Raw genomic sequence first — 27049 nt, 5'->3', positions numbered from 1 at the left:
TCTTATCTTCCAAACAGCCATTGGTCAAGCTGTGATTAATTCCCAGGCCTGTGTGACTCCTGGCCACTACACTCACTAAAAAGTGATCAATAAATATCGTTTCTACAGGAAAGAAACACAAATAGCCACAGTTCGGTGGAGATGTAGCGGTGGAGGCCTAGCGTTGGAGGGCGGTGATTGATTTAAATACCTTCTAATCTTCACAGCCCAGGTATTCCCAAGCCCCGCCCACGAAGACCCGCCCGAGGAAACCCGGAAAAGAGCGGCGGGGGCAGGGCTAGCTTCCGGGAGTGGGGCGGGGACATCGCTGATTGGCCGGTTTCGGGCGGAAGTCGGGATGTTCGGTGGTCTGAAGACGCTAGCTTGTGACAGGGAGGGGGAGAAGGCAGGCCTGCGTAAACTGTGCCTCTCGGTCCCTGCGCTCCCGGGGACCCTCGGAAAAATCACAACACCCCGGCCCCGCGGCGAGCTCCTTCCCCAGGCTCTCTCCGCTCGATTTCGCCACCGTTATGTGGGAAGCGAATCCAGTGAGTAGCCGGGCGGGATGGGGCGGACCCAGTGGGCGGGGTTGATGGGAGAGGGGCGGAGGGGGTTCCCGGAACTGCCCCCCTCATCCCTGTCAGGCTGGGTGTTTTGAGTTCCGAAAGCGCCAAGGTCCGAGCCCTTGTGGAGGGGCTTTTGCCATCTTCAGTCCCTGCCTTTTTTAGTGGTAAAGATAGCTTTGTGGGTTCTTCAACGCTTTTTTTGCTTTCTTTTTTCCAGTTATTTATTTTACTTCGGTGGTTTTTCCACCTTCCTTCCTTCATTCACGAGTCTTTACTTTTTGAAACTTTGTGTTTTGCTTTCTAATTGGAACCTGTTAGTAGTTCTTCTTTTTCCTCAGGAGTACCTTCCAGCCCCACCCAAAGAAAGCGAGGGAATTCGACCCCTGTGTTTTGAATAGACCCAAGGAGAATAATCAGTACCCCTTTTCCCTTTTTGGCAGACAACCACTTAACACTCGGGGGATCAACTGTTTTTTCTAAGCTTCTAGATGGTGAAGTTTTTAGATGTTTTCTTTCAATAGTTAGACTGATGATCTAGAACATTTCAACTGCAAGTCTGTCTCCTTCCTTGTTTGACTCTGGCATTTGCATTATTCCTGCATGTGTTTTGTCTACTTTGCTTTTATCCATTTATTTTAAAGGTGCAGCCTCCAGCATTGGGATCTGTTTGCCAAGAGTATTCCGTTTTTCTCTTGTTAGGGTTGAAACCACCTAGTAATATGGCAAATATACACTTTACAACTTAGGAGTTGATTTGGAAATAACAATCACATTTCAACATGTTTCTGGACTCAATATGTGAAACTACCCCATATGCTGAGATAACTGCCAAAATTCACTTTAAAACCCCTCAATATCCATACTTGAATTCATTTACCATAAACAGTACTCCTCCCTTGTTTTTTTCTGTAATGTATTTCCAGATAATTAGCTTATCAATACATTTCTTTATGTTTTCGTCCAGTAGATACTAGTGTGTTGATGTGGATTTGATAGTTGCCTGTTGTAGTTCTATCCCAGTCCATCATATACAAGTAGTCATCACTGAAGCTTTTTTTTTTTTTGATTCATATATATAATACTGTAATCAGGTCATATTAAGGAAATAATTGCTTGTATTTGAGTTAGCAAAAATAATTTGGAATTATGAGAATGTGCTCATATATACTTACATATTCAGTTTCACTGTCAACAATCTTCATTTTATATGCATACTTCTATAAATCTATGTGTGTATATTATAGACATGTTCAGTTTTTATTAGCAGTCATAACAACTTCTTTAGTCACCCTTGTAGAAGTCTTGCTCAAGGTTACAGGTTTTAAATTCTTCACTATATTGTAAGCTCCAGAGGAACATGAATTTTCGTTGTTTGCTATAGTACCTTCATCTAGAGAATAGACCCTGGCACTTAATAAATGAAGGTGATTGGATCAGTACTGTACTAGAGTTCTTTGCTCTTTCTATTCATTTTCTTCCTGTATCTTACACCCATCAAAATTTACAGATCATTTGTATGTCTGTGAGAATTATAAAGGCATTTGTGACTGTTTCTTGTTTGGTTTGTGAAATGATTATCCAATTTCTTTGTAAGAAATATTCAGTTTTCTCTGAAAATTACTTTTTTTTTGAGCAGAAAAAGGTGACTTTTGCATAATAGTAGTGAACCTTCCACATTCTTCTTTTGAACTTTATAGTACCCTTCAATATGGCTTAATGCTACTGTGTTTTGTTACTTACTGGTAATGTTTTTCTTCCTGTGAGCACAGGAATGCTGTGAACAAATAAAGTTTACTTTTTTACTTTTTTTAGCTTAGTTTTTAAAAGATAAATATTCTACTTTGGACTTCCTCTAGCAATTTATTAGCTTCTTTTAATAGAAGGGGCATCTAGGTTGTCCAAATGTGCTCATGGAATAAAATTAATGGTACCCTAAGCCATACACAATTGGGAAGATTTCAAAAACACCACTAAAACAAAAGCCACAATGGATAAATGCAGATGACTTTTGCATCACAAACCAATATAAGTCACTGTTTATCATTTCCTTCCTTTGAATGAGATAAATGCTATTTTGTGAAGGAAGGCTTTGTTAACTACTTTAATTGAAGAATTTTGCATAGCTTCTTCCTTTATATTTTGGTAGCATCCATGAACTTACCACTGTGGCCCTGCAGATATACCTCCTATTGCTCCTATTGCAAATATACGTACTGTATGATACTGCACTCCACTCACAAATATTCTGAGAAAATATTACATGGCCATGTTCCTACTCAGAATCAGCCTCCCTTTCCCTGTGAAAAGTTTCCAGGAAATGGTTTGAGCATGGAAAATCACCACTGACCTTGCAACATTTCCTTTGGGATTGTGGAACCCTAAGCAAGATAACCAAGGAACGATAGACCAAGGAATATATTTTAAATAATAAATTTTATTTGAGTTCATGATTTTATTTTTGAAGACAGATATAAGGTCTGTGATAATACCTTTCACTGACTGGGAACTTTGAGGTAAGCATAACATTCTGCCCAAGGTAGGTCAGATTGACAGAAGCAGGAGGCAGTTCTCATGTGTGCTCTTGAGATTTCTCTATCCACCTAGGGGAGGGAGCCCATGACTAATATCTCCCAGTTTAGGAAAGTGGTGTAATCTGTGGAAAGAAGTTGGAGGGGTTGCCCTCTCTGCTTTGACTCTATATACCCGATTTTATCCTGTTTCTCTCTTTCTCTTTTCATTCTTATCTTCTCTCTCTTTGCTGGGATTGGAATAAGTAGTTCCCTGGAATTAAAATGAACAGAAGGGAGTTGGAGCTTTTGTTATCACACTGATGAGGAGAACCATACAATTACAAACATTTGTTCATGAGTACAAACTGTCAATTTGAAAAATAGTATCTTATTCCATAGAAAGTACTAAACTCTTAAAAAATTCTTTCCTATTTATTAACTCATTATTAGAATAATTGGATAAATTAAGGGGGAAGAAAATGATTTTCCCAAAATCATGCTGCAAGTAAACAGTGTATTAATACCCAAGTCTTCTTTCCACTGCATTCTGACCCTTGCTAGTGGCAAGGATAACATTCATTTATAGCACCATGTTGTATCTGCCGAGCCAACTTTTACCCTGTTATTTTATATTCATAGCTGCTTCTCACCTACCTTGGAGATATGATTCGATCTCTTTTTTTCTGTTAAACTGCTTGAAAAAATAATCTTATGCTTTTGTCATTCTTACCCATACCTCAGGTTCTTCAGCCTAACTTCTTCCCCTAACACTTTACTTGCCAAAAGGTCACCAAGAACTTTGAATAGCCATGTAAAACAGCGGCTTACTTTTATCTTTTAGCAACTTGATGCCATTAATGTTTTTCTTAAACTTTTCCTTTTGTTATTCTTGGTATTGTATTCCTTTGGGTTTCTTCTTTCTATGATTTGTCTTTGAATTATAATCCGGACTTAGCTGCATGCTCTCTGCCCCTGAAATATTCTAGCTTTTGTCTTTTTTTTTTCCTCAACATATCCTCTTTTGGTCCTCTACAAGGCTTGAAAATATTACTATAGTAAATATTCTTGTTGGGTGTACATCTTTAGTCCTAATTTTTCTCCTGATCTAGATGGTGGACAACTCTATTGGATGTCACTCTGATAGTACAAACTTAGCATGTCACTTTGATAGTACAAACTTGGCATGGATAAACCAAACTGACTCAGTCATTAATTCCTTCTTTATTCATTTCACTTAGCAAATAATTTAAGTGTTTAACACATGGGAAAGAAACACTATTCTAGACTCTAGGAAGGGGAAATATAAATGTGGATCAAATCATATCTGGGGACCAGGAATGTTCATTGAAGTGAGTTACATTTGATAACTCTTCAAGTTATAGAAATGGTCTTATGGGAAGGTCAAAGGATGCAAAATGACCAAGGCCTATGAAAGTAAAACAGAATTGCTAGTACAGTTTGGATAAAGGAATGAAGTGGAGAAATTAAATTCCTAGAGTGAGAATCATTATAGAATGAAGATGAAAGGGTATGAGCAGTGGTAACTGACATGGAGTATCTCTCCTAGAGTCTGGCAGTATGTTTTACAGATTAATAAGCTGAGGTAAGAAGAGGTAGGATGTGTTCCTTGAAACAACAGTTCTTTAGGGAACATAGTATCTATGAAGATATGGTCCTGACTCTAATTTATTACGTAGAACCAATCAATGGTTCCTTTAATCATATCTTTATTTTCTTGGGATTCTTTGTAATTGTTCTAACCATGATTAGCTAAGCTTAAAGTTTGCCCTACATCCATCTGAGGCTCAAAACAAATTATTTTCTGGGAATAGAAATCCTTCACCAGAGAGTTAAGATGTTAATGGCAGAAGAATGTCCACACAGGAGTGAAATATTTGGTGGTTGGGGCAGTGCTAAATAAGGTTTGTCTGAACCTGAATCATCTAATACTTCTATTTTTGGAGAAATTATTAAATATTATTATTTTTCAGTGATGATACCAAGCTTCAAAGTTTGGTGGACTTTATGAATAAGACAGAGCCAAGTTTTAAATCTAGAACTTTACAGCTCTAGCATACATACTCTTTTTAGTCTAACATACGATATAAGATATGTGGTGAGTACAAAAGGATCTGAGGAAAATCAGAGGTCATCAGAGATTAAAAGAAAATTCTTCAGCTGCAAAAAATACATGACTTATATATATGTGGCACCAATGTTTGCATGTTTTTTGGAACATGTTTTTCTAGTGGTACAGCACATGAACAAGAGTGGCAAGGATTGGCATGGCAGGTCCAGTGCAAGGCCAAGGAAATGAATCTAATAATTTCAGTCAAGAACAGAATTTGGAATATAGGCTGAAGGCTCAGGTTTGTAACAGAGTTTTGAAGGGATCAGGGTGGGGTATGAAAGATCAGCTGAGTGTAAACCACTGGACCTGAAATGCTGAAGTAGTTGAGGTCTTTGGCTTATGCAGTAAACCTTCCAGGAGTTATACCTGCTGTTATAATAACATCTTTGGCACTCATTTATTTACTTATCATCTATTTACAGCAAACCAGTTAGTGCTAAGTCCTGGAGTTTATTGTGGCAAACAGAACAGATTAGGCCTCAGTCCTCATGGGTTTCCTTTTTGATGCGGGCAGGCAGACATTACACAATAACTACATAAGTAAATTCAACTCCAACTGTGGCAAAAGTATGAAGGAAAAAGTACACTGACAATGTAGAAAGAGCTAGCATAGATTGGAAAATCATAGAAGGCCACACCATGTGAAAGTAACTTACAGAGATTTGAAGGATCAATTAAAAGTTAGCCTCATGATGGTTGCATGGTGGGTGGGAAGATTGTTTAGACAGCAGAAGCAGAGTGAACAAAGACCCTGAGGCCAAAAAGAGGCTGATGTGAGAGAACCAGGAGAAGCCTGTGTGACTGGAGCACAGTGAACCAGGAGACAAGCCCAGGAAGTGGAAACCAGGCCATGCTTGGCAAAAGAGAATTGAACAACTAATCAGTTTACTATAAAGTAGGGAGATTATTTTGTATTGTCTGGAGAGTTGGAGGGGACTGATCTAATCAAAAGGTCCTTAAAAGTAAAAAATGGGGGTAAAAGAACTAGAAGAAGTGATGTGACTGTGTAAAAATGGTCAAAGAGATATAACATTACTGCCTTGAAAGGGATCCAACAAGATTCTAGAAGTTTAAAAATTTGTGTTGTTTTAAGCCACTAATTTTGTGGTAATTTGTTCCAGCAGCAATAGAAAACTATTTTAGAGGAGTGTGAGAGGGTCTGGAAAGACCAGTAAGGAGACTATAGCTTAGTTCCAACGTAGAGATGAAGAAGATTGAACTAAGTGGGTGGTAGTGTGGAAGAGGGAAATAAGTAGATCAATTCAACTGCACTTTAGATGATGAATGCCAGGTTTTTGGCACAGGCAGCAGAAAGTAGGAGGTGTTTTCACTGAGTGAGGGAGCCTGGAAAGGGGAAGATAGATTGAGGATATCAAGAGTTTGGTTTTGGATCCATTAGGTTCATTGTGCTCATATGGTTTGGATATGATCTAATTTTGTCCACCAAAGGCACATGTGTTAAAGGCTTGGTCCCCAGGATGACACTGTCAGATCATTTAAGAAATGGGACCTATGAGAGGTCCTTAGGTCATTGGGGTATAAGGAGTTCTTGCAACCTCTTGAGTTCTTGCAAGAGTGTTGTTATAAAAGGAGAGAGCCTGGCCCATTTCATCCTCTTTGTTCCTAGTTTGGGATATAATTCCTTGCTCGTGAGTGCTCCCACTATTGCCATCTACCATCCACTATTGGTGAAGAGGCCCTCACCAGATCTGAACTGATATAGATGCCTTGCCCTTGAACCTCCAAAACTGTTAAGCTTTTTCTTTATAGGTTGAGGTATTTTGTTGCAGCAATGAAAAGCTAAGTTATCTGTGCACCTATGAAACATCAAGTAATAAAGTGAGGAAGGTGATTGGATAGGTAGTTAAATGGAGAAGACTAGACTGTTGAAATTTAGACTTCAGCATCTATAGATGCCTTTAAAATCATCAGAGTAGATGAGATCCCTAAGAAGGTATTTTTCAAATGTTCAGCACCCATGCAGACTACAGATTCTAAATAATAAAGCAGTATTTAAAAAACTAACTTTTTTATTATCAACAAAAATGGTCGGGCTGGGGTTGTAGCTCAGTGGTAGAGTGCTTGCCTAGCATGTATGAGGCTCTGGGTTCGATTCTCAGCACCACATACAAATAAATAAAGGTTCATCAACAACTAATAAAAATTTAAAAAATGGTCTTTTTGTTGCCTTTTATGAAGTACCTATGTCTAACTTGATTATATTGAGATGTAGGTTAGACTCGGACATTTTGATTTTTTAATCCTGTTTCTACTAAATTAGGAAATCCCATGCCACAATTATAGGTTGTCAACATTTATAATTATAAATTATGACTTATAATTTTAATTTATATTTACTTTGTGTTTCCTGGCTTTGAGATGTTTTGAACTATCAAGATCAAACAGAGCCTGAGAGATTGAAGGATTTCTCCCTGAAGATGATTTCTAGTACTCTGTCAGTTGCCAAATTGACAGACTTACAATGTTAAACTATAGGTATGAATGTTTTAAACAGCCAGAGTATTTGGAAAATAGGAGAAAATGGATTCTTAAGTCATTTTTGACTACTTCCTTTTCTGAAAATTCTTTCCTCATGTTGCAACACTTGGATGTATTCTTTATATATCCACAATAATGTTATTGGTCTCCCTCCCCAATGAGTGAAGAAAACCATTAGTTTGGGCAAAGGAATCACATTAGAGCAGTAGAACCATTTGTACCATAGTTTGGTGACTTTGAAAATCTTATCTCTTATCCTCAGCATTAAAAATTGGGGTAAGTTTTGGGTTATTTACAATTCTAAATCTATCTCCACTCTTCCTCCACATAAGCAAGTCTCTAAAAATCATAGAATGACTTTGTTGTTATTACCAGCATTATGAAGAAATGTGTTTATCATGTCCCTCATTTCAGAAACTCATGTCAGCACTTTTTTTTGACAGCTAGCAAATTTAAGTGGGAAGAAGAGTGATCTTGCAAACACTGCCATTTCTTTCCACTTCTGAGAGCACACACAGTTGTCAAGATTTGATGATATTCAATTTCCATTATTTCTTTCAACACTCATTTATAATCAGGGGGCATATTTTTGTCTCCTGTTTCATATGTTTAAAGGTTCTTTTAGTAATAGCAGCACCTTTCCTTGCTGTCTATATAGCTCATGCTCTGTTAGTTTTGAATGTGTTAGACCTTACCAACCTGTGCCACAGCTCATAAAAATGTTATTATCTAAATTAAAACTATCATCCCTTATACTATGGATTTTCACTGATAAGCAGAAAAAACGTTGTACAGAACTTTTAACTCAATACATACTGTACATATATATGTCGTATTTTCTCCACAAATAGTTTGGTCATTTGTCAAACAGTACATATGCTGAAAAACTCATGTGAATAGTAATTGCTTTTCCATATCCTGTGTCATTGACAATATATGACATCCAACAGAATCATTTAATAAAGAAATTTTTGCCAGTATCCCCCCCCTTGGCATTAAATTTGAATTTACAAGCTCCTCAGAAATATCAAGATCTTACCTGTTTTGTCTGAGAAAGACCCCCTTTATCTTTTTTCTGTCCTTGTTAACAAAACAAGTGGATTTTGTGCTTTGTGTGAAAATGATATGAAAGTTTACTTGGTTTTATTCCACCATATTTAGTGACTACTAGGTGACATGAACTGACCAACAAGACCAAACATAATGAAATTTTATAGTGAGTGATATCTTTAAAGAAAACAGATTTTCATTAAAATCTTCATTAATTTTGCATTTAAACTCTGTGAAGTATATGTGAACAATTTACTTCCATTACTTTTGTATCAGAAGATGCCCTTGAACTTTTTTATAATCCCTGAGGACTGCTTTTTAAATTAGCACAGTATAGTTGTGCATAATAGTGTTTTGACAAAATCACACATGTATGCAATTTATTTCATTTCAGTCCCTTGTCCTCCCCCCACTCCCACCATGTCCCTTCCCCTCCTTCCTTCCAGTATTTTCCTTCCTGAGGACTGTGTTTTAAGAATGCAGAGAAAGAAAAAAAGAGGGGCTAGTCCTCAGGAGCTCTAAATATTACAGGCTAAATAGAAGTCAAGGTACAAAGGAGTTGAGAATTTGTGAACAAAGATATAAAATAATCTGGAGAGTATGCTGTCATGGAAACCAAGAGAAGAGTAATTTAGGACAGAGGTTAAAATTGTAAAATGTCACTGAGAGATTAACATGAGGAGTGATATTTTTACTTAGGATATAATTTCATGAAGCTTTTCACAAACCCTAGCAAGTAAACTTTTTTTGTTTGTTTGGTTTTTGTTTTGTTAATTTGCTTGTTTTAATTTTAAGTGATGTTGGGGTTGAAAGAGGTTGGGCCAGAAGTTAGAAAAGTTAAATTGGAGTAGATGTGAGAGTGCATAGAAAGTAAAGAAATTAAATGTAGTATGTATGGACAAACAAGAGTTAGAGTTACTAAACCACCAAAGAAGATAAAGTTGAATCCTGAAAGTACTCAGTCTGAAAGAAGAAAGCAAAAGATCAAACAGGGAACAAAGAGCAGGTGGTACCCAAACCAGCAAATAGCAAGATGTAAACTTAAACCTAACCATATCAATAATATGTAAATGCTCTGAACACCCCAATCAAAAGACAAACTGGATTAAAAATAAGACCTAAATATACATTGTCTATAAGAAGCACATTTTGAGTGTAACTATACATATAGGCTAGAAGTAAATAAAGATATACAATGCTAACACTAGTCAAGAAAAAGCTTCAGTGATATTAGATTTCAGAGATAATATCATTAGATAATGACAGAAGATGTCATTTCCTCATCATAAGCAGGTCAGTTAATCAATAAAAATTCTAAACATTTATATATCTAGTAATAGAACTTCAAATTATGTGAGACAGAACTAATAGAATATCAATAGAGAAGAATCACCAATTATGATAGATTTCAATAGTTCTTTCTCACTGATTGATGGAGTAATAGAAAGAAAATAAGAAATGCTAGAGAAAACTTGAACAACACTATCAAGTAACTTGACCTGATTGACATTTGTAGAACATTCTGTCCAGCAAAATTGAATGTGCAACTACAAGAGAACATTTAACAAGATAGATCATATTCAGGGCCATAAACCATGTCTCAGATGTAAAAGAATCACATCATATAAGATGTGCTTTGGACCAAAATTGAGTTAAGTTAGGATCAATAACTGAAAAATACCTGTGAAATTTTCAAGTATTTTGCAAATAACACAGTTTTAAACCATGGACCAAAGAAATCAAAAGGGGAAATATGAAAGTACAGCCTATCAAGTTTGCAAAATGCTGAGAAAACAGTATTGAGAGGGAAATTTATAACTAAAAAAAGAAACACCACAAATCAAATGACCACAGCTTCCTGTTGAAGGAATGAATAAAAGAACAACTCAAGACCCTGGAACTAAAAGTTAGAGTAGAAATCCTTGAAACTGAAAACAGTAGTGAAAATCAGTGAGATCAAAAGCTGGTTATTGGGCTGGGGAGATAGCTCAGCTGGTAGAGTGCTTGCCTTGCAAGCACAAGGCCCTGAGTTCGATCCCCAGTACCTAAAAAAAAAAAAAAAAAAAAAAAAAAAAGCTGGTTATTTGTGAGCATCAGTATTGTTGATGAACTTCTAAGCCAGACATATCAGGAGGAAAAGAAGATACAAATTACCATATTGAGAATAAGAGAGGTCACATTACACATACTCTAAAGACATTAAAAGAATAATAAGAATACATTATATACAACTTTCTGTCAATCAGTATGACAACTTGGATGAAGTGGACACAGTCCTAGAAAGACATGAACTAACAAAGCTCATTCAAGAAGTTTTCTTTTTTTAAAGAATTTAGATTTGTAGGAAAAACCTACTTTAAAAAAACAAAACAAAACAAAACAAAAAAAAAACCAAAAAACTCCAGGTCCAGGAAGTTTGACTGATTAATTCTACCAAATTTTTAAGGAAGAAGTTATACTGACTCTATACAAAGTTATGGAAAATTAAAGCATAGATAATATTTTGAAATGGGTTACAATATGTCAAACCAGTCAAAGAAAACTGCAGATGAAGACAAATGCAAAAATTTTAAGCAGAAATTTAGCAATTGAATCTAACAGTATATAGAAGGATTAGTACATCATGACTCAGATGTTTATTTCAAGAATACAAGGTTGTTTTAATATTTGAACAACAATCGTGTAATTCACCATATAAAATAAAATGAAAAAACTATATGATTGTTTCAATACATGCAGAAAAAATATTTGACAAAATCTGTTTATTTATTTACTTTGGTACTAGGATTGAACCCAGGCATACTTTACCGCTAAGCTATATCCCCAGACCTTTTTTACTTTTTGTTTTGAGACAGAGTTTCACTTGTTGCCCATACTGCCTTTGAACTTGCTATCCTTCTGCCTCAGTCTTCCCAGTAGCTGGGATAACAGATGTGTGCCATCAGCACTTGGCCCAATGTCCATCCTTGATTAAAATTCCCAGTAACCTAGGAATAGAAGGGAATTTGCTCAACCTGATGAGGGATGTGCAGAGGGGCTTAACTCCAGCAGACCAGAATTGCCCAAACTGCACATTCTTGAGAAAATCTCGTTTCCATCATTGTCCTTTCCCCAACTCCAGGGAACTAAGCTCTTAAAATGTTTTGTCTGATAAAAGTGTATTTGCATTCCCGAGGTCTTGAACCTTGTTATTCCAGTTTGTCCAGATAGTTTAGTTTCTGATTATGGTGGACATTTGCTTTTTCTCTGTAAATCTAGAGCTTCAGTAACAGACGAATCACGTAGGTGCCATGTGCACATGTGTCTGATTCTTGGTAAAAATCTTGGACACCTAGGCTCAGGTGAGCTTCCTTGGTTGGCAACACTTTGGTTGTGTCATCACACATGCTTTCTGGGAAAATTAAGTGAATCCTCTGACTCCATAGAAAAGGAACTATGAAGTTTGCACACAATTTCCTCTGGACGTTACCTCATTAAAAAAAAAAAATTCTTTGTTAAATTTACTCTGTACCTTTTTACTGTAATAAACTACAGCTGTGAGTAGAAAATTTCTGAGTCCTGTGAGTTCTTCTAGCAAATCATTGACCCTGGGGGTTGTCTTAGGGATGTTAGGCACAGGGTGCATCTGCGAAACACCTACATATAATATCAACTTAGTAATGAAAGACTAAAAAATTTCTAAAATCAGGAATAAGGTGATGATTCCTGTTCTTTATTCATCATTGTATTGGAGATTCTAACCATTGCAGAAAAGAAAGAAAAAGAAATAATAGCCATTTAAATGCTAGAAGAAAGAATAAAAATTGTCGTTATTCAGATTATATGTATAGAAAATCTGATGAAATCTTTAAAAAGTTCCTAGAGTTAATAAATGAGTTTAGTAAGGTTGTTGGATAATCAATACACAAAAATCAATGTAGCACTACATACTAGTAAAGAAGCAATCAGAAGTTGACTTTTAAAATGTAATTCCATTTATAATAGTATAAAATATGAAATACTTAGGCATGAATCTTGCATTAAAGACGTGCAATATTTGTACATTGGAAACAACATTACTGAAAAATTTAAGGAACACCTAACTCAAGAGATGTGACCCATTTATGGTTTGAATATTATTAGTTGGGTGTGGTGGCACATACCTGTAATTCCAGCTACTGGGCGGCTGAAGCAGGGAGGTCACAAGTTCAAGGCCAGCCTCAGCAACTTAGTGAGACCCTGTGTCAAAAAATAAAAGGGCTAGGGATGTAGCTCAGTGGTACAGCACTTGTCTCTCCACACATACAAAGAAAAAAAAAAGAAATAATAATTCCTTCCACATAGAGATAGATTGATAGATTTAGTGAAACCCCAATCAAAATTCAGAAGATAAAAATAGGGCATTTCTGAAAAAGAACAAATATGGAGAGCTACTACTATCAGAGCTAAAGATTCAGCATAAAACTACAATACTTGGAACAGTGCAATCTTGGCATCAAGATGCTAAAATTTACTAGTGGAATCTAATAGAGAGCCAAGAAATAGATTCATGAACATATAAGCAATTTATTTTTTCAAAATGGTAAGATTTAGTGGAAAAAGTATCGTTTCAACAAATGGTGTCAGAACAATAGGATATTGCAAAAAAAATGAACTTCATACTTTGTATCATATAAAAATGAACCAAAAATGGATAGACCTAAATACAGAGTCTACAACTATAAATTTTAGGATAAACATCTTTGTAGCATAGGTAATAGTTTCTTAGCTACACTACAGCACCATGATGTACATAAGAAAAGAATTGGTAAATTGGAAATCACCAAAATATTAAAATATTATTCTATTGAAAACACAGGAGAAAAGGCAAGTCACAGATGAGAAGATATTTGTAAAGCATAAAAATCTTGGACCTGGAAGGTATTAAGAACTCTCAAATTGCAAGAAAAAGAAAACAACCTAATTAAATTTAAAAAAAACTAAAAACTTGAATAGACATTGCATCAGAAATGACAAGCAGAAGGAAAAATAAGCACGTGAAAAGATACTCATCATCATTAATCATTAGGGAAGTGCAAATTAATTAAAATCACAATAAACTACTACTATGTATCAACCAATTAACAAGTATTGAAAAGACTATTCATACCAAGACTTGATGAGAATGTAGGGCAATTTATATTCTATAGTTTATTCAAAGAGTTACAGTTTGGGCTCTTAAATTTTGAGTTAAGTTCTGTATATGATGTGAGATAGAGGTTCAACTTCTTTCTGTTTGTGTGAACTGCCATACACACTGATGGTGGGAACGTAATATGATACATCCACATTGTAACAGTTTATCCATTTCTTAAATATATAACCATATCTTTGATATGGTCCAACCATTGATCTCCTAGGTATTTACTCAAGAAAGCATACACGTATACAAAAACTTGAACATAAATGTGATAGCTTTATTTGTAACAGTAAAACCGGAAATAACTCATGGTGTCCATCAATATATCCATATAATAGAATACTGCTCAGCAATAAAAAGAATTAACTCTTAATAGTAGCACGGATGAATCTCAAAGAAATCTTGCCAAATTAAGGAAACCAGAGGGAAAGAAACATACTATGTATATAAATCTATATGTCACTACAATATGCAAGCTAATTTATAGTGACTTATAGTGGTTGCTTGGAGGCAGGTGAGGAGGGGCATGAAGGAATTCAGTGGTCAGCTTGATGGTGATGATGGCTTCACAGAGGAACATGTATCAAAATTTATCAAATTCTACATTTTCAGTTTATGCAGTTTCATGTTTGTCAGTATAACTCAAACTGTTGCAGACACCTATTGTTTTCTAAAACTTTAAGCACCCTTCATGGTCTTTGGGGCTAAATAGAAGATTGTGGTTTCAGATGGAAGCACATTCCTGGCAGAACAGAATTTGGAGAGTGAATTTATGAGACTTAACCCTTTGCTTTTTTCCTATATATTGACTGAATTTTATATTGATCTGGTGTATCCTTTCAAGTGATTTATTCATAATTTTGTAGGAGTTTTAATCAATTATCTATTCAGGCATCTAACCTTTTATAGAATTTATTGTTTCCTTCAGAATCTTTGCCTTCAAAGTATCTTTTCAGAATAATTTTTATATTTTACTTCATTGTGAGAATCAAATTTTTGGTTTATTGGCTTTTAAATGAAATAGTTTTATTGATATGTAGTTCATGTACCATATAATTCACTCACCTGAATTTTACAATATAATATTTTAAAATATTTTCTTGGGGTGGTGTGCAACTATTACCAGTTTAATTTTAGACTGTTTTTACCACTTCAAAAAAAGAAACCCTGATTGTAGGACCATGCCTATAATCCTAGCAACTTGGGAGACTGAGGTGGGAAGATAGCAAGTTCAAGGCCAACCTCAGCAATTTAGCAAGGCCCTAGGCAATTTAGTGAGACCCTGTCTCAAAATAAAAAGTAAAAAAGTCTGGTAATGTGACTCCATGGTTAAGCACCCCTGGGTTCAATACCCAGTAACCATCCTGTAAAAAATAAACCCTACCCATTATCAGTTATTCTCCTTTGTCCCATTCCTTGCCAGTCCTAAACAATCACAATATACTTTCTGTCTGTATAGATTTGCCTATTCTGTATATTTTGTAGAATTACACAATTTGTGGTATTTTATATCTTGCATCTTCCAGTTAGAAAAAGAAGTTCGCAGGGTCCGACTATGTAGCATATATAAGTACTGCCTTTATTTTTAAAGCTGAATGAACAGTACTCCACTGTATTGAAGTTCCATATCTTTATCCATTCATCAGTTGATGAACATTTGGGTTGTTTCACTTTGGGGCTATTATGAATAATGTGTCCATGAACATTTGCATATGTATTTTCATGTGGATGTATGTTTTTGCTTCCTGGATATATACATGGGGTGGAATTGCTGGGTCATATAGCAATTCTGTATTTAATTTTTTGAGAAACCGATAATCTTTTCTAAAGCAGCTACACCAATTTACATTTTATCAGTAGATAGCTTACAATATATGAGGGTTCCAGTTTCTCCACAACATTTGTTATTTTCTTCTTAAATTATAGTCACCTGGTAAGTGTGAAGTAGCAACTCATTGTGATTTTGATTTGTATTTCCCAGATGACTAGTAGAGTTGAATATCTTCTAATATGTTCATTGGCCACTTGTATTTCTTTGTTTGGGAAATATCTGTTCCTGTCATTTGACCATTTTGGGCCAATATGTCTACTTTCAATTGAGTTAATTTACCTATTATTGAATTTAAGAATTCTTCTTATAGTCTTATGCAAGTATCTTATATTACTAGGGAATATTTGCAAATATCTCTATTTGGCTTGTCTTCTACTTTCTTAGGAATGTCATTTGTGGCATAGAAGTTGTAAATTTTGATGTAATCTAATTTATCTTTTTCTTTTGTTTCTTGTGTTTTTATGTTGTAGCTAAGACTACACTGCCTAATTAAAGATCACATAGATTTATTCAAAGAGTTACAGTTTTGGCTCATACATTTTGAGTTAAGTTTTGTATATGATGTGAGATAGAGGTTCAACTTCTTTCTTTTTGCCTGTGGATATCTAGTTGAACCAAAGCTAATCTGAAAAGATTATTTTTTTCCTCCATTAAATTGTATTGGCACTTTTGTTGAAAATCAGTTGACCATAAGTATAAAGCCTTATTTTTGAATCTCATTTCCATTTAATTGATTTATATTTTTGTCCACATGCCAGTACCATACTGTCTTTATTTACTGTAGCTCTAGTAAATTTTGAGATAAATAAGTATAAATTCTTCAGGTTTATTCTTTTTCAAGAAAGAAAAAGAATTTTTCTTTTTGGTTTTTTTCCTTTTCTTTATGAACTTTAGGGTTGTCTTATCAATTGTAAAAAGATGAGCAGGAATTTTGATAGGGATTGCATTAAATCTTTAGATCAATTTAGGTTATATTTCTTAATGTTAAATCTTTGCATCCATGAACATGGAATATCTTTTATTTATTTACATTTCCTTTAATTTTTCAGCAGTTTGTGAAGTTTTTCATTGTATGTGTCTGGAATATCTTCTGTTAAATTTATACCTAAATATTCTATTCTTCTTGGTGTTGTTTCAAATGGAATTTTCAAATTTTTGGATGTTCTTTGTTAATGTATGGATATATAATTGAGACAGTTTTATTGATCTTGTATGTTGATTAACTTGTTTAATAATTCTGTTTTTTAACTGGATTCTGAAGAAGTATCTACACAAAATTATGCTATGTGCCAAGAATGGTTTTACTCCTTCTTTTCCAGTCCAGATGCATTTTATTTCTTTTTCTTGAATAATTGCCCTGGTTAGCACTTTCAGTACAATGTTAAAGAGAGGTGATAAGAGCAGACATTCTTGTTTCTACTTTTAGGGGAAATATATTCAGTTTTTCAATAGTAAGTATGATATTGGCTCAGGGTTTTTGTAAATGCTTTTTATCAAGTTGAAGAAGTTTTATTTTGTTTCTAGTTTGATTATTTTCATTGTGAAATGGTGTTAGATTTTTGTTGAATTATTTTTCTGTCTGTATTTAGATGATAAGTTTTCTTGTTTTTTATTCCATTAATATACACATATCTTAGTCTGCTCAGGCAGTCAGAACAGAATGCCATAGACTGGGTGGCTTATAAACATCAGAAATTTATTTCTTATTATTCTATAAGCTGAGAAATTAAGATCAAGGTGTTGACAAATCTGTATATGGTAGGAACATTTTTTCTGGTTCATACATGGTTGTCTTTCATCCTTATGTACTAGAAGGGACAAGGGAGGGGAGCACTCTCTGGGGTGTGTGTGTGTGTGTGTGTGTGTGTGTGTGTGTGTGTGTGTTTGTTTGTACTGGACACTCTATCACTTGCCTGCATCCCCAGCATTTTTTATTTTTTATTTGAGACAGGTCTAACTTGTCAATGCTAGCCTCAAACTTTCAAATCCTCCTGCCTCAACCTCCCAAGTCACTGATATTATAGATCTGTGCCACCTTGCCTGGCTGGGATGTGTTTTATATGGTCCTTAATCCCATTCATGAGGGCTTTGCCCTCTTAATCACTTCCTAAAGACCCTACTTCCAAAAATTATTGAGGTTAAAATTTGAAATTATATGGGCCTGAACAGACAATGGTATTTAGTCTGTAGCAATTCTGCCCCTTGCCTCTCCAAAATTCAGCTTACTCTGACATGCAAAATGCATTCACTTCATCCCATTTACCCTTCAAAGTCTTAACTCATTCCACAAAGTTTGACTTCTCATCTAAATATCTTATAAATCAGATATGGGTGAGACTCAAAGTAGTAGTGATCCTGAGGCAAATTCTCTTCCAGCTAGAACTCTGTGAAACCAAATATGTTATGTGCTTCCAAGTTGCAGTAGTATGATAGGATAAGTGTTCCCATTCTAAAAGGGAGATTAAAAAAAAAAATGAACAAGGTAACAGATCTCAAGCAAGCTCCAGAGATCTTAAGACTGATGAATAATTCTCTTTGGTTTGATGCTGTGTCTTTCAAAGCCCATTGAGCTTTGGATAGTCCTGTCCTTGTGGTTTTGGGGAAAGGCCATCTGATCTTTTTAAAGTAAGATGATGGTTTCCCTTATGAGTGGAAGAAGCAGTCCTGATCTTTGAATTGCCTTCAGGGTCATTCTTTGCTTGTCTTGAAATATAGTACATATTTGAAGCTGAGTAGGTTTAGGGTTCCATCCTGTAAAATCCAAGACCAACGGCCTTCCTTCAATCCCTTCTTTTCTCTTTCCTCTTCAGTTCAAACTGGCATTTTTCCTGTTGTGATGACTTGTTAAATCTGCTATGTCACACACATCCATACTAATCTTATCAAATGGATATTTGGCCATATCGTTAGTGTGATCTTATGACCAGGCTTTCTTAATTCTTTTCTATGTGGATAGGTTAAGAATATTCTAAATCTTTAACTACCAGCTCCCTGTTGCTTAAAATTTTTTTAAGTCATTTCTGTCTTTTCAAATTTAACTATAAGCAATCATTAAAAGCTAGGCTGCTTCATCAACACTTTGCTTTGAGACTACTTCAATCTAATATCCAGTTTTACCACTTGAATATTCTTCCTTCTACAAAACAACTAGAACACCAATACAATTTAGCCAAATTCTTTGCCACTTCATAACAAAATACACCTTTCTTTCCAGTGCCTATTAACATGGTACCCATTTTTATCTCAGACCTCATCAGAATGGCTTTTACTGTCCATATTCCTACCAATATTCTGTTCAGAATTACTTAGATATTCTCTGAGGAAATTAAAGCTTCCTTTACAGCTCTTTTCTTTGTTGGTGTTCACCAGAATCACCCTGATGGTCCAAACACAGTTAGTGTAGACTTTTTCGAGCATGCACCTCAAAACTCTTCCAGCTTCTACCTATTACCCTGCTTCAGAGCTGATTTTACATTTGTATGTATTTGTTGCAGTAGCACCTCATTTCTAGTACCAATTTCTCTCTTAGCCATTTGGGCTGCTATAACCATAGACTGGGTGGTTTATAAACAACAATTTAATGCTCACTGTTGTAGAGCTCTGGCATATTCAGTGTGTTGTGAGGACATGCTTCCTGATTCATAGATAGCGATGCATCCTCACATGGTAAAAGGAACAAGGAGATACTCTAGGGTGTGTTACACAAGTACTGTTCCAATTCATGAGGGCAAGCCCTCATGACTTAATCACCTCTCAAAGGCCCCATCTAAATACCATAAATTCGGGTTAGGATCTTAACATATGAATATGGGGAAGCACAATTTATAGCAGTATTATTTAATTTAATTAATTAATGTATTTGTGAGGGAGGGTATGGTAAACCAGCCTTGCAATTTCATTTGTGATATATATTCCAACTTATATGTTGCCAAATTCAGTTTGTTGAGGACTCTTTTGCCTCCAATATTCATAGGGATACTAGTCTCTAGTTTTGTTGTATTGTGATGTCTTTTTCTGGTTTTGTGTCAGGGCACTACTGTTCACCTCATAGAATGAGTAGAGAAGTGGTCCTTTCTGTTCTGTTTTTTGAGAGACTTTATGAAGCATTTGTATTGATTTTTTTCATGGAATATTTGACGGATTTTACCAGTGAAGCCATCTGCAACTAGATTTTTCTTATTTATTTATTATTTGTTGTTTTTAGATATACATAACAGTAGAATGTATTTGACATATTATATATACGTGGAGTTTAACTTATTCTAATCAGGATCCCATTCTTGTGGTTAAACATGCTATGTAGTTACACTGATCATATATTCATATATGAACATAGGAAAGTTATGTCCAGTTCATTCTACTATCTTTCTATTCCCATTCTCCTCCCTTCCCTTCATCCCCTTTGTCTAATCCATCAAACTTCTATACGTCCTCTCCTTACTCTCCCTTGTTATGGGTTAGCATCCACAATTGGAGAGAACTTTCAACCTTTGACTTTTCTTTGTGAAAACATTTAAACAACTAATTTGATTGCTTTATTTTCAATAAACCTATTCACATTTTCTTTTGTAAATCAGTTTTAATAGTAGTGTTCATCTAGAAATTTGTAGTTTTATGTGAACTGGCATTATGTGGCTTTATAATACAACTAGTATTAATTCATAGTATTCCTTTATAATTCTTTTTATTATGTAAGATCATTAGTAATGCCCCCTCTTTTTTCCTTATTTGAATTATTTGAGTTTTCTGTTTTTGTTTCTGTTCAGTCTAGCCAAAGTGTCTTTTTTTTTTTTTTTTTTTTTTTCAAATGAAGAAACTTTGGGGTTTGTCGGTTTTTTTTTTTCCTCTGTTTTTCTACTTTCTACTTCATTTTTTCTCCTAGTGCTAATACTTATCATTTTCTTTCTTCTTCCTTTGGATTTAGTTTACTCATCTTGTTAGGTTGTTTATTTGAAAATTTTCTTTCTTAGTATAGTCCTTTACAACTATAAATTTCCTTCTAAGCACTGTTTTAGCTGCATACTGTAAGTTTGTTGTGTTATATTTTTATTTCATTCATCTCAACATATTTAAAAATTTCCCTCAAAATTTATCATTTTACCTTTTATTTATAGTGATCATTTAATTTCATGTATTTGTGAATTTCTCTAGTTTCTTTTTATTATCAATTTATAATTGAAATACATTTGGTTAGAAAACATATTTTGTGTGATTTCATTCCTTTTAGATTTATTAAGACTTTTTTTTTTTTTTTTGTAGTGCAGGGGACTGAACCCAGGGCCTTATGCATGCGAGACAAGCACTCTACCAACTGAGCTATATCCCCAGCCCTAGTGTATGTTTTAACATGGAGAATGTTCCATGTGCAGTGAAGAATTTGTGTTCTGCCTTGTGTAAAGTATTCCATACATGTCTTTACATCCTGTTGGTTTATAGATTTTTTTCCTTCAAGTCTCCTAATCTTGATAATCTTTTCCCTAGTTTTTCTCTCCGATGAAAACTGGGAGTTGAAGTCTTCAATATGTTTTGGAGGGTAAGATAGAACTTTCATCAAATTAAGCTAACAAGTTTTTAATAAGAGGTATATCTATGGAAACGGAAGAAAAGCAAAACAATAATTAGAGCTCTCTGTAAACTCGTTGAGTCTGAAGAGCAGTCAGCTAAAAAAGATTTTTAGATTTTCAGTTGAGGTATCTTCAGTTGCAGTGGTAGAAAGCAGTGAAAATATAGGAGAATGTCCTGGATACAGTTTGTGGTGATTTCCGTGGAATCTATATTTATTGATCTGCCTCAGCTTGTAGGACTTCAGGAAAAGCAGTTTTAATTTCTTTGAGTCCAAGTCAGAAAATTTTGAAACATTATATTTATAGCTGGAAGGAATTGAGGATACAGCCCAAATGGCAGGAAAATAACAATTTAAAAGAGCAAGGCTGGAATATAGCAAAAAATACATGATAGTTTTTTTCTGAAACATAATTTTCCTTTCTTCAGACCCTTAACCCAATTTTACCATAGATAACCACAGTAAGATCAATTTGTAAAATAAGTTTAGTCTCATTATTAGAGGTTTATTTGCATAGAGTACGGCAAGAAATGATTAACTATATAGGCTCTTTTGAAATTTGCTTTACTGGAACTTTTAATAAAGAATCTCAGATTAGACTTATCAAAAAGGCAGGAACTTGTCATTAATTTTTACATGTAGTACCTCAATGAATTCTTTTCCTAAAGTTCCTGGTCTATCAGAAATGACTTTTTATTTTTTTAAGATGGGGTCTTCCTAGATGCCTAGGCTTGTCTTGGGTCTTGAACTCCTGGACTCAAATGATCCCCCTGCCTCAGCCCACCATAGTGCTAGGACTATAGGCTCATGCTACACTACCTAGCTGGGGTTACTTATTTAATGAAAAGTCATGAAGCCTATAGGGGAAAATATCCAGGGCATTTTTTCTGGGGCTCCTGTTGGCTCTGTAATAAAACTGTGATGTTCAGATTGTTCATTTCTTCCTTTAATTCTGTCAGTTTTTAGTTTTACTTGTTTTATTTCTCTGTTGTTAGGTATATGTATGTTTATAATTGTATGTTTATGGTGGATTGACACTGATGATGAGGTGGTTCTGTTTATTTCTAGTAATTAGTTTTAGAATCAGTTTTGTCTGACTTTAATATTGACACTGTAGTTCTTTTATGATTGTTGTTTTCGTGGTATATAAACTTTCCATATTTTCATTTTCCACCTATTTGTATCTTTGGATCTAAAGTGTATTCCTGGAAATGGCTTATAGTTGGATCTTTTTAAAAAAACTAATCTGAACTCTGCCTTGAATTGGATTAATTCATTTACATTAATTCTATTAATTGTTTGCATGTTATATTATTATTTACTTGTGCCATTTTGCTTTTGGTTTTCCATATTTTTATACTGTTTTGTTTCTCCATTTCTCCCTTATTTCTTTTTTTATATTCAGTAGATATTTTCTGATGTAACATTTTGATTCTGTTTATTAATTTTTAAAGTAATATTTGGAAGCATTTTCTTAGTGGTTGCTCTAGGACTTAAAATCTACATCTTAGCTTATTGGAATATTCTTCAGACTTATACTGACTTTAAATGAAATATAGGAATTGTACTCCTGAGACTTGAATTCCTTCTCTCCCTTTATAATGTTGTTACTTCTGTATATATTACAGTCCTGGGTGGTATAATGATGTTTTAGTCAAGAGTGGACCACATAGATGACAGTGGACCCATAAGATTATATTGGATCTGAAAGTTCGTATCACCTACTTATGTAACCACTGTAACACAGTACCATAACAACATTACTCATGTTTTTGTAGTAATTCTGGTGTAAAGAAGCCTGCTGCACTTGGGTCATCATAAAAGTACAGCACAATTAATTATGTAGAATACATAATACTTGATAAGTGCCTGTACTGCTGTTTTATTTGTTTACTACACAATAGTTTTATCATTATTTTAGCGTGAAAACTCCTACTTATAAAAAAGAGTTTACTATAAAGCAGTATTCTCCATTACCCCAGCAGCAACCTCAAACATCTCATGTTTAATGTCTTTCTTAATTGCATCAATAGGCCACATCAAGTGACTGACCTATACTATCTAGATGTATATAAGTATACTCTATGATGTTTGCATAGCTATAAAATCACTTAATGACATTCTTAGAATGTACCTGTGTCATTAAGCAATGCCTAACTATGTATATGCAACATAATACTTATTCATCTCTTCCAATTTTGCAACTTCCTTCTGAGAGCTCAAATCTAGTATTGAGCCTCTCTGGTAACATTTTATATTGGCTATTGTATTTTTCAACTCCAGAATTTCTGTTTTAAAATTTTTTATTTTTTTATTTTTTGTTCTAATTACTTTTAAATGACAGTAGAATGCATTTTGACACATCATACAAAAATGGAGTATAATTCTCATTCTCCTGGTTGTATAAGATGTAGAGCTACACCAGTCATGTAATCATATGCGCACATGGGGTAATAATGTCTGATTTATTCTACTGTCATTCCTAGCCCCATTCCCCCTCTACTCCCTTCACTCCTCTCTAATTCAGAGTACCTCTATTCTTCCCTAGCACCCCTCCCCCCATTATGAATTAGCATCCACACATCAGAGAAAACATCCGGCTTTTGGTCTCCAGATTTCTATTTGGTTGTGTTTAATAATTTATATCTCTTTATTAATATTCTGTATTTTATGAAACACTGTCGTCATTGATTTCCCTTAATCCTTGAAAAATGCTTTTAATTAGTCCTTTTAACATATTTGTAATAACTTCTTTAAAGTCTTTGCTAAGTTCACTATCTGGGCAGCTTCTAGTAGCTACGTTTTTTCTCAGTTTATTGGTCATATTTTGACTTGTTTTTTCTTTTTGTATGTCTTCTATTTTTTTTTTTTCTTTGAAAACTGAGTATTTTAGATTATATACTATAGCAGCTTCCACCGTCTGGGAGGTGGAGGGCGAGAGAGCTGAATATGCCAGAGGTAACAGAGCTGGTGGAATGGGGCAGTGGTGCAGATCATAACTCAGATGTCACAGATGTTGATCTATTCTGAGATTGAGCCAGTTTTTTTGAATGGATGTTTCTCCATTTGTTGTATGTCCTTAGGACAATTTCCAGAGAGTCCAAATGTTTGCTTTCAAAATAATTTTCACCAGTTAAAAATAGATTTGCTGGGGAGAGGGTCCACAGCACTCCTTACTTTGTTGTCCTGGGAATTACACTCCATTTTGCATCTTTTACTATGAGATTTTGGATCTTTATTTATATAGAGGCAAGGGCTTATTTTAGCACCAATTATGATTTCCTCAAGGTATTCTGTGTATGCTCTCAGAATAAATTATAGTTAGTTGTCAAAATCTTATCAGAAACTTTTAGTCAGTCTGGAAAGCAGCATTATTTTTCTTATACTGACCAGCATTTTTACTTCTAAGCTAATTTTGCATATAGCTTTTCAATTTGATGATCCCAACAGATTGTCTCCAGGTTTTATAAAGTTTCTTCTTAGAATAGATAAAATTATGGACAGGTTCTACCAGCATTCCCATTGTATCTGAAAATTTGCAACATGCTTTGCCAATTTATGTTACCTTTTTTTTCCCTTCACAGCCACTATGCAGGAAGTGTCATCTTCCAGTTAAAAGCAGGGAGATCAGGCAGAATATGATATTGTGACTGAAGTAACTCATTCATTTAACGTTTATTAGATGCCTACTCTATGACTGATAACTTGCACATATTATTTTTGGTACTCAAACATTTTCTAATTAGAGCCATTATTACTGTGATTACATTATTTAACATTTATTAAATAAAACTGAGTTTCTCTTTGAGTCTAATTTTACAAAATAGCCACTACTTTGGGGAGAAAACTATTGTGGAAAATTGCAAGGTTTTATATTATTAAATGAATCTTTTGAAAAAAAGCGCCACCATACCTGTGAAGCTAAGCAATTAAATTAAGCTTTGGCAAAAGAAGAGAGAAAAAGTAAATATCAATCTGTGAAAGATAGACCATGGGCGTGGTGACCTAGGGAAGAAGCAGTGTTCAGGAAGCCTTGGGTGTTTCTTTAATCTTCTTGGTACTGTTAACTGTGATCATAGACAAAATAATTGTATTATTCTCTGCTTTTGCTTTTTTTCTTGACTTTAATTGGAAAATAATGACTTCTCGCAGTTTGGGTTGTGGAAGAAAGAAGTAGTGTAAATTTATGACAGGGAGTTCAGAAAGAACTTTGTTCACACTCCTTTTTTATGTATTCATTCATTTATTTTGGGTGTGTAAGAAGGAGTCTTACTATGTTGCCCAGACTAGCCTCAAACTCATGGTCTCAAGTGGTCCTCCTGCCTCTTGAGTATTTGGAACTGTAGGCATGCAGCATTGCACATGACTTGTTAAAACACTTCCAGTTTTAACCTAGACTAAAGTGAGCATAGGTACAATGTTATGTACCAAAACACTGACATTGTATGCCATATAAAGGATAATGTTCTATATTCCATTTCCTTTTCTAATAGAGAAAATATAGAATTCTTAAGCCAAATATTAGCTTCTTAACTATTAGCTTCACGCTTATCTTTCCAAATTTTCTGATTCTTTTCAGAAGAAAAAAAAAAACTAAATTTAGGTCACTCTTACTTTCCCTCTCTCATAGTGAAATGGCCAAATGATTTGAACTAGAAGGAAGAACCAGGAATTGTAAATAGTTAACTGGATGAAGCTAGGGGAGTAACTCAGTAGTAGAGCACTTGCCTTGTGTGCTAGAGTTCCTGGGTTCTAACCCTATCACTGGAAAACAAAAAAAGAGTAGTTAATTGTACGGTTGATCTTAAATTTTAAATCATTGTCTTTATTGTCTGGTTAAAATATTTAAGGAAAATAGTGAGCTCTAAACCTGAAGCTCTTGATCCTAGGGTCTCGTATTTTATCTTTCTTAGCAGCCAGTCAACTTTAAAACATGAAGGAATAAAAACCAGGAAATAATCATAAGGCATTCCTTGGAGAGAGTTTCCAAACATGAATAAAAAATCAAAACTAAAGAGCCCCCTTCACTGAGCTCAGGTACTGTACTTGGTACTTTATTGCATTATCATTGTCATTCTAACATCCACCTAATGAGGAAGGAGCCTTGAATTTTGTGCTTTGCAAAGAGGAAACTGTGGCCTAGACAAATAATGGAAAGTTACCTTGGGTTGTACAACTTATAGAAACAGGATGGATATTTGATATATGAAATTAAAACCAATTATTTCTCAGTTTATCCTGTAGTATACGTTTGTAGAAAAAAAATCAAAGATATAAGAAATCAAGTTTTTAACAAATCAGTAATAACTATATATGTTTGCATATGTATCTATGATCATGCACAGTGCCCTCACACAGATCTGAAAAATACATAGTAAATTGATAGCATTTGGTAAGCCTGAAGATAGGTAAGAAGGTACCAGGAATAGAGTTGGTGGTCGAATAAGTCTTTATTTTGAGTGTTTTGATTTTTTAAAGGAGAATGTTTTCCTGTATTAGTTTGCAAATTTAAAGTAATATTTTATAAATCCTCATAAAATGAGAATAGAAAGCCAAATTCCAGATAGTTTAAGCTTTTTTGACCAGCCTCTTTGTCCCCTCTCTAGTAGTTTCTTCTTCATCACAATATCCACCCAAAGATATTAAAAACCTTTATAATAATGTGTACATGAATTGATTGGTATAATTAATTTTATTAAATCATTCATAATGAAGTATAAGGCAATATTACATGGTGGATGCGTGCACAGACCCTGGAGCCA

At 34.6% G+C, this 27049-nt stretch overlaps 1 protein-coding gene across 4 annotated transcripts in view; it reads left to right on the top strand.

Annotated features, from left to right (window-relative positions):
• The first annotated feature begins 339 nt into the window (after window positions 1–339).
• Window positions 340–27049, top strand: part of Parp11 (poly(ADP-ribose) polymerase family member 11) — a 66030-nt gene continuing 39320 nt past the window's right edge. For 2 of the 4 annotated variants that reach the window (XR_007108352.1, XM_047550078.1), the window contains exon 1: window positions 340–527. Coding sequence is in view for 1 of the 4 variants with exons in the window: in XM_047550078.1 (XP_047406034.1) it covers window positions 510–527 (18 nt within the window). In the remaining 3 variants the exon portion in view is untranslated. Of the gene's footprint in view, window positions 528–26200; window positions 26325–27049 lie in introns of all 4 variants that reach the window. The other 2 variants (XM_047550080.1, XM_047550079.1) reach the window with 2 other exon arrangements.

The sequence above is a fragment of the Sciurus carolinensis genome, chromosome 4 (assembly GCF_902686445.1).
Source record: "Sciurus carolinensis chromosome 4, mSciCar1.2, whole genome shotgun sequence".
NCBI lineage: Eukaryota > Metazoa > Chordata > Mammalia > Rodentia > Sciuridae > Sciurus > Sciurus carolinensis.
This window is presented reverse-complemented; position numbering and strand designations above follow the sequence as displayed.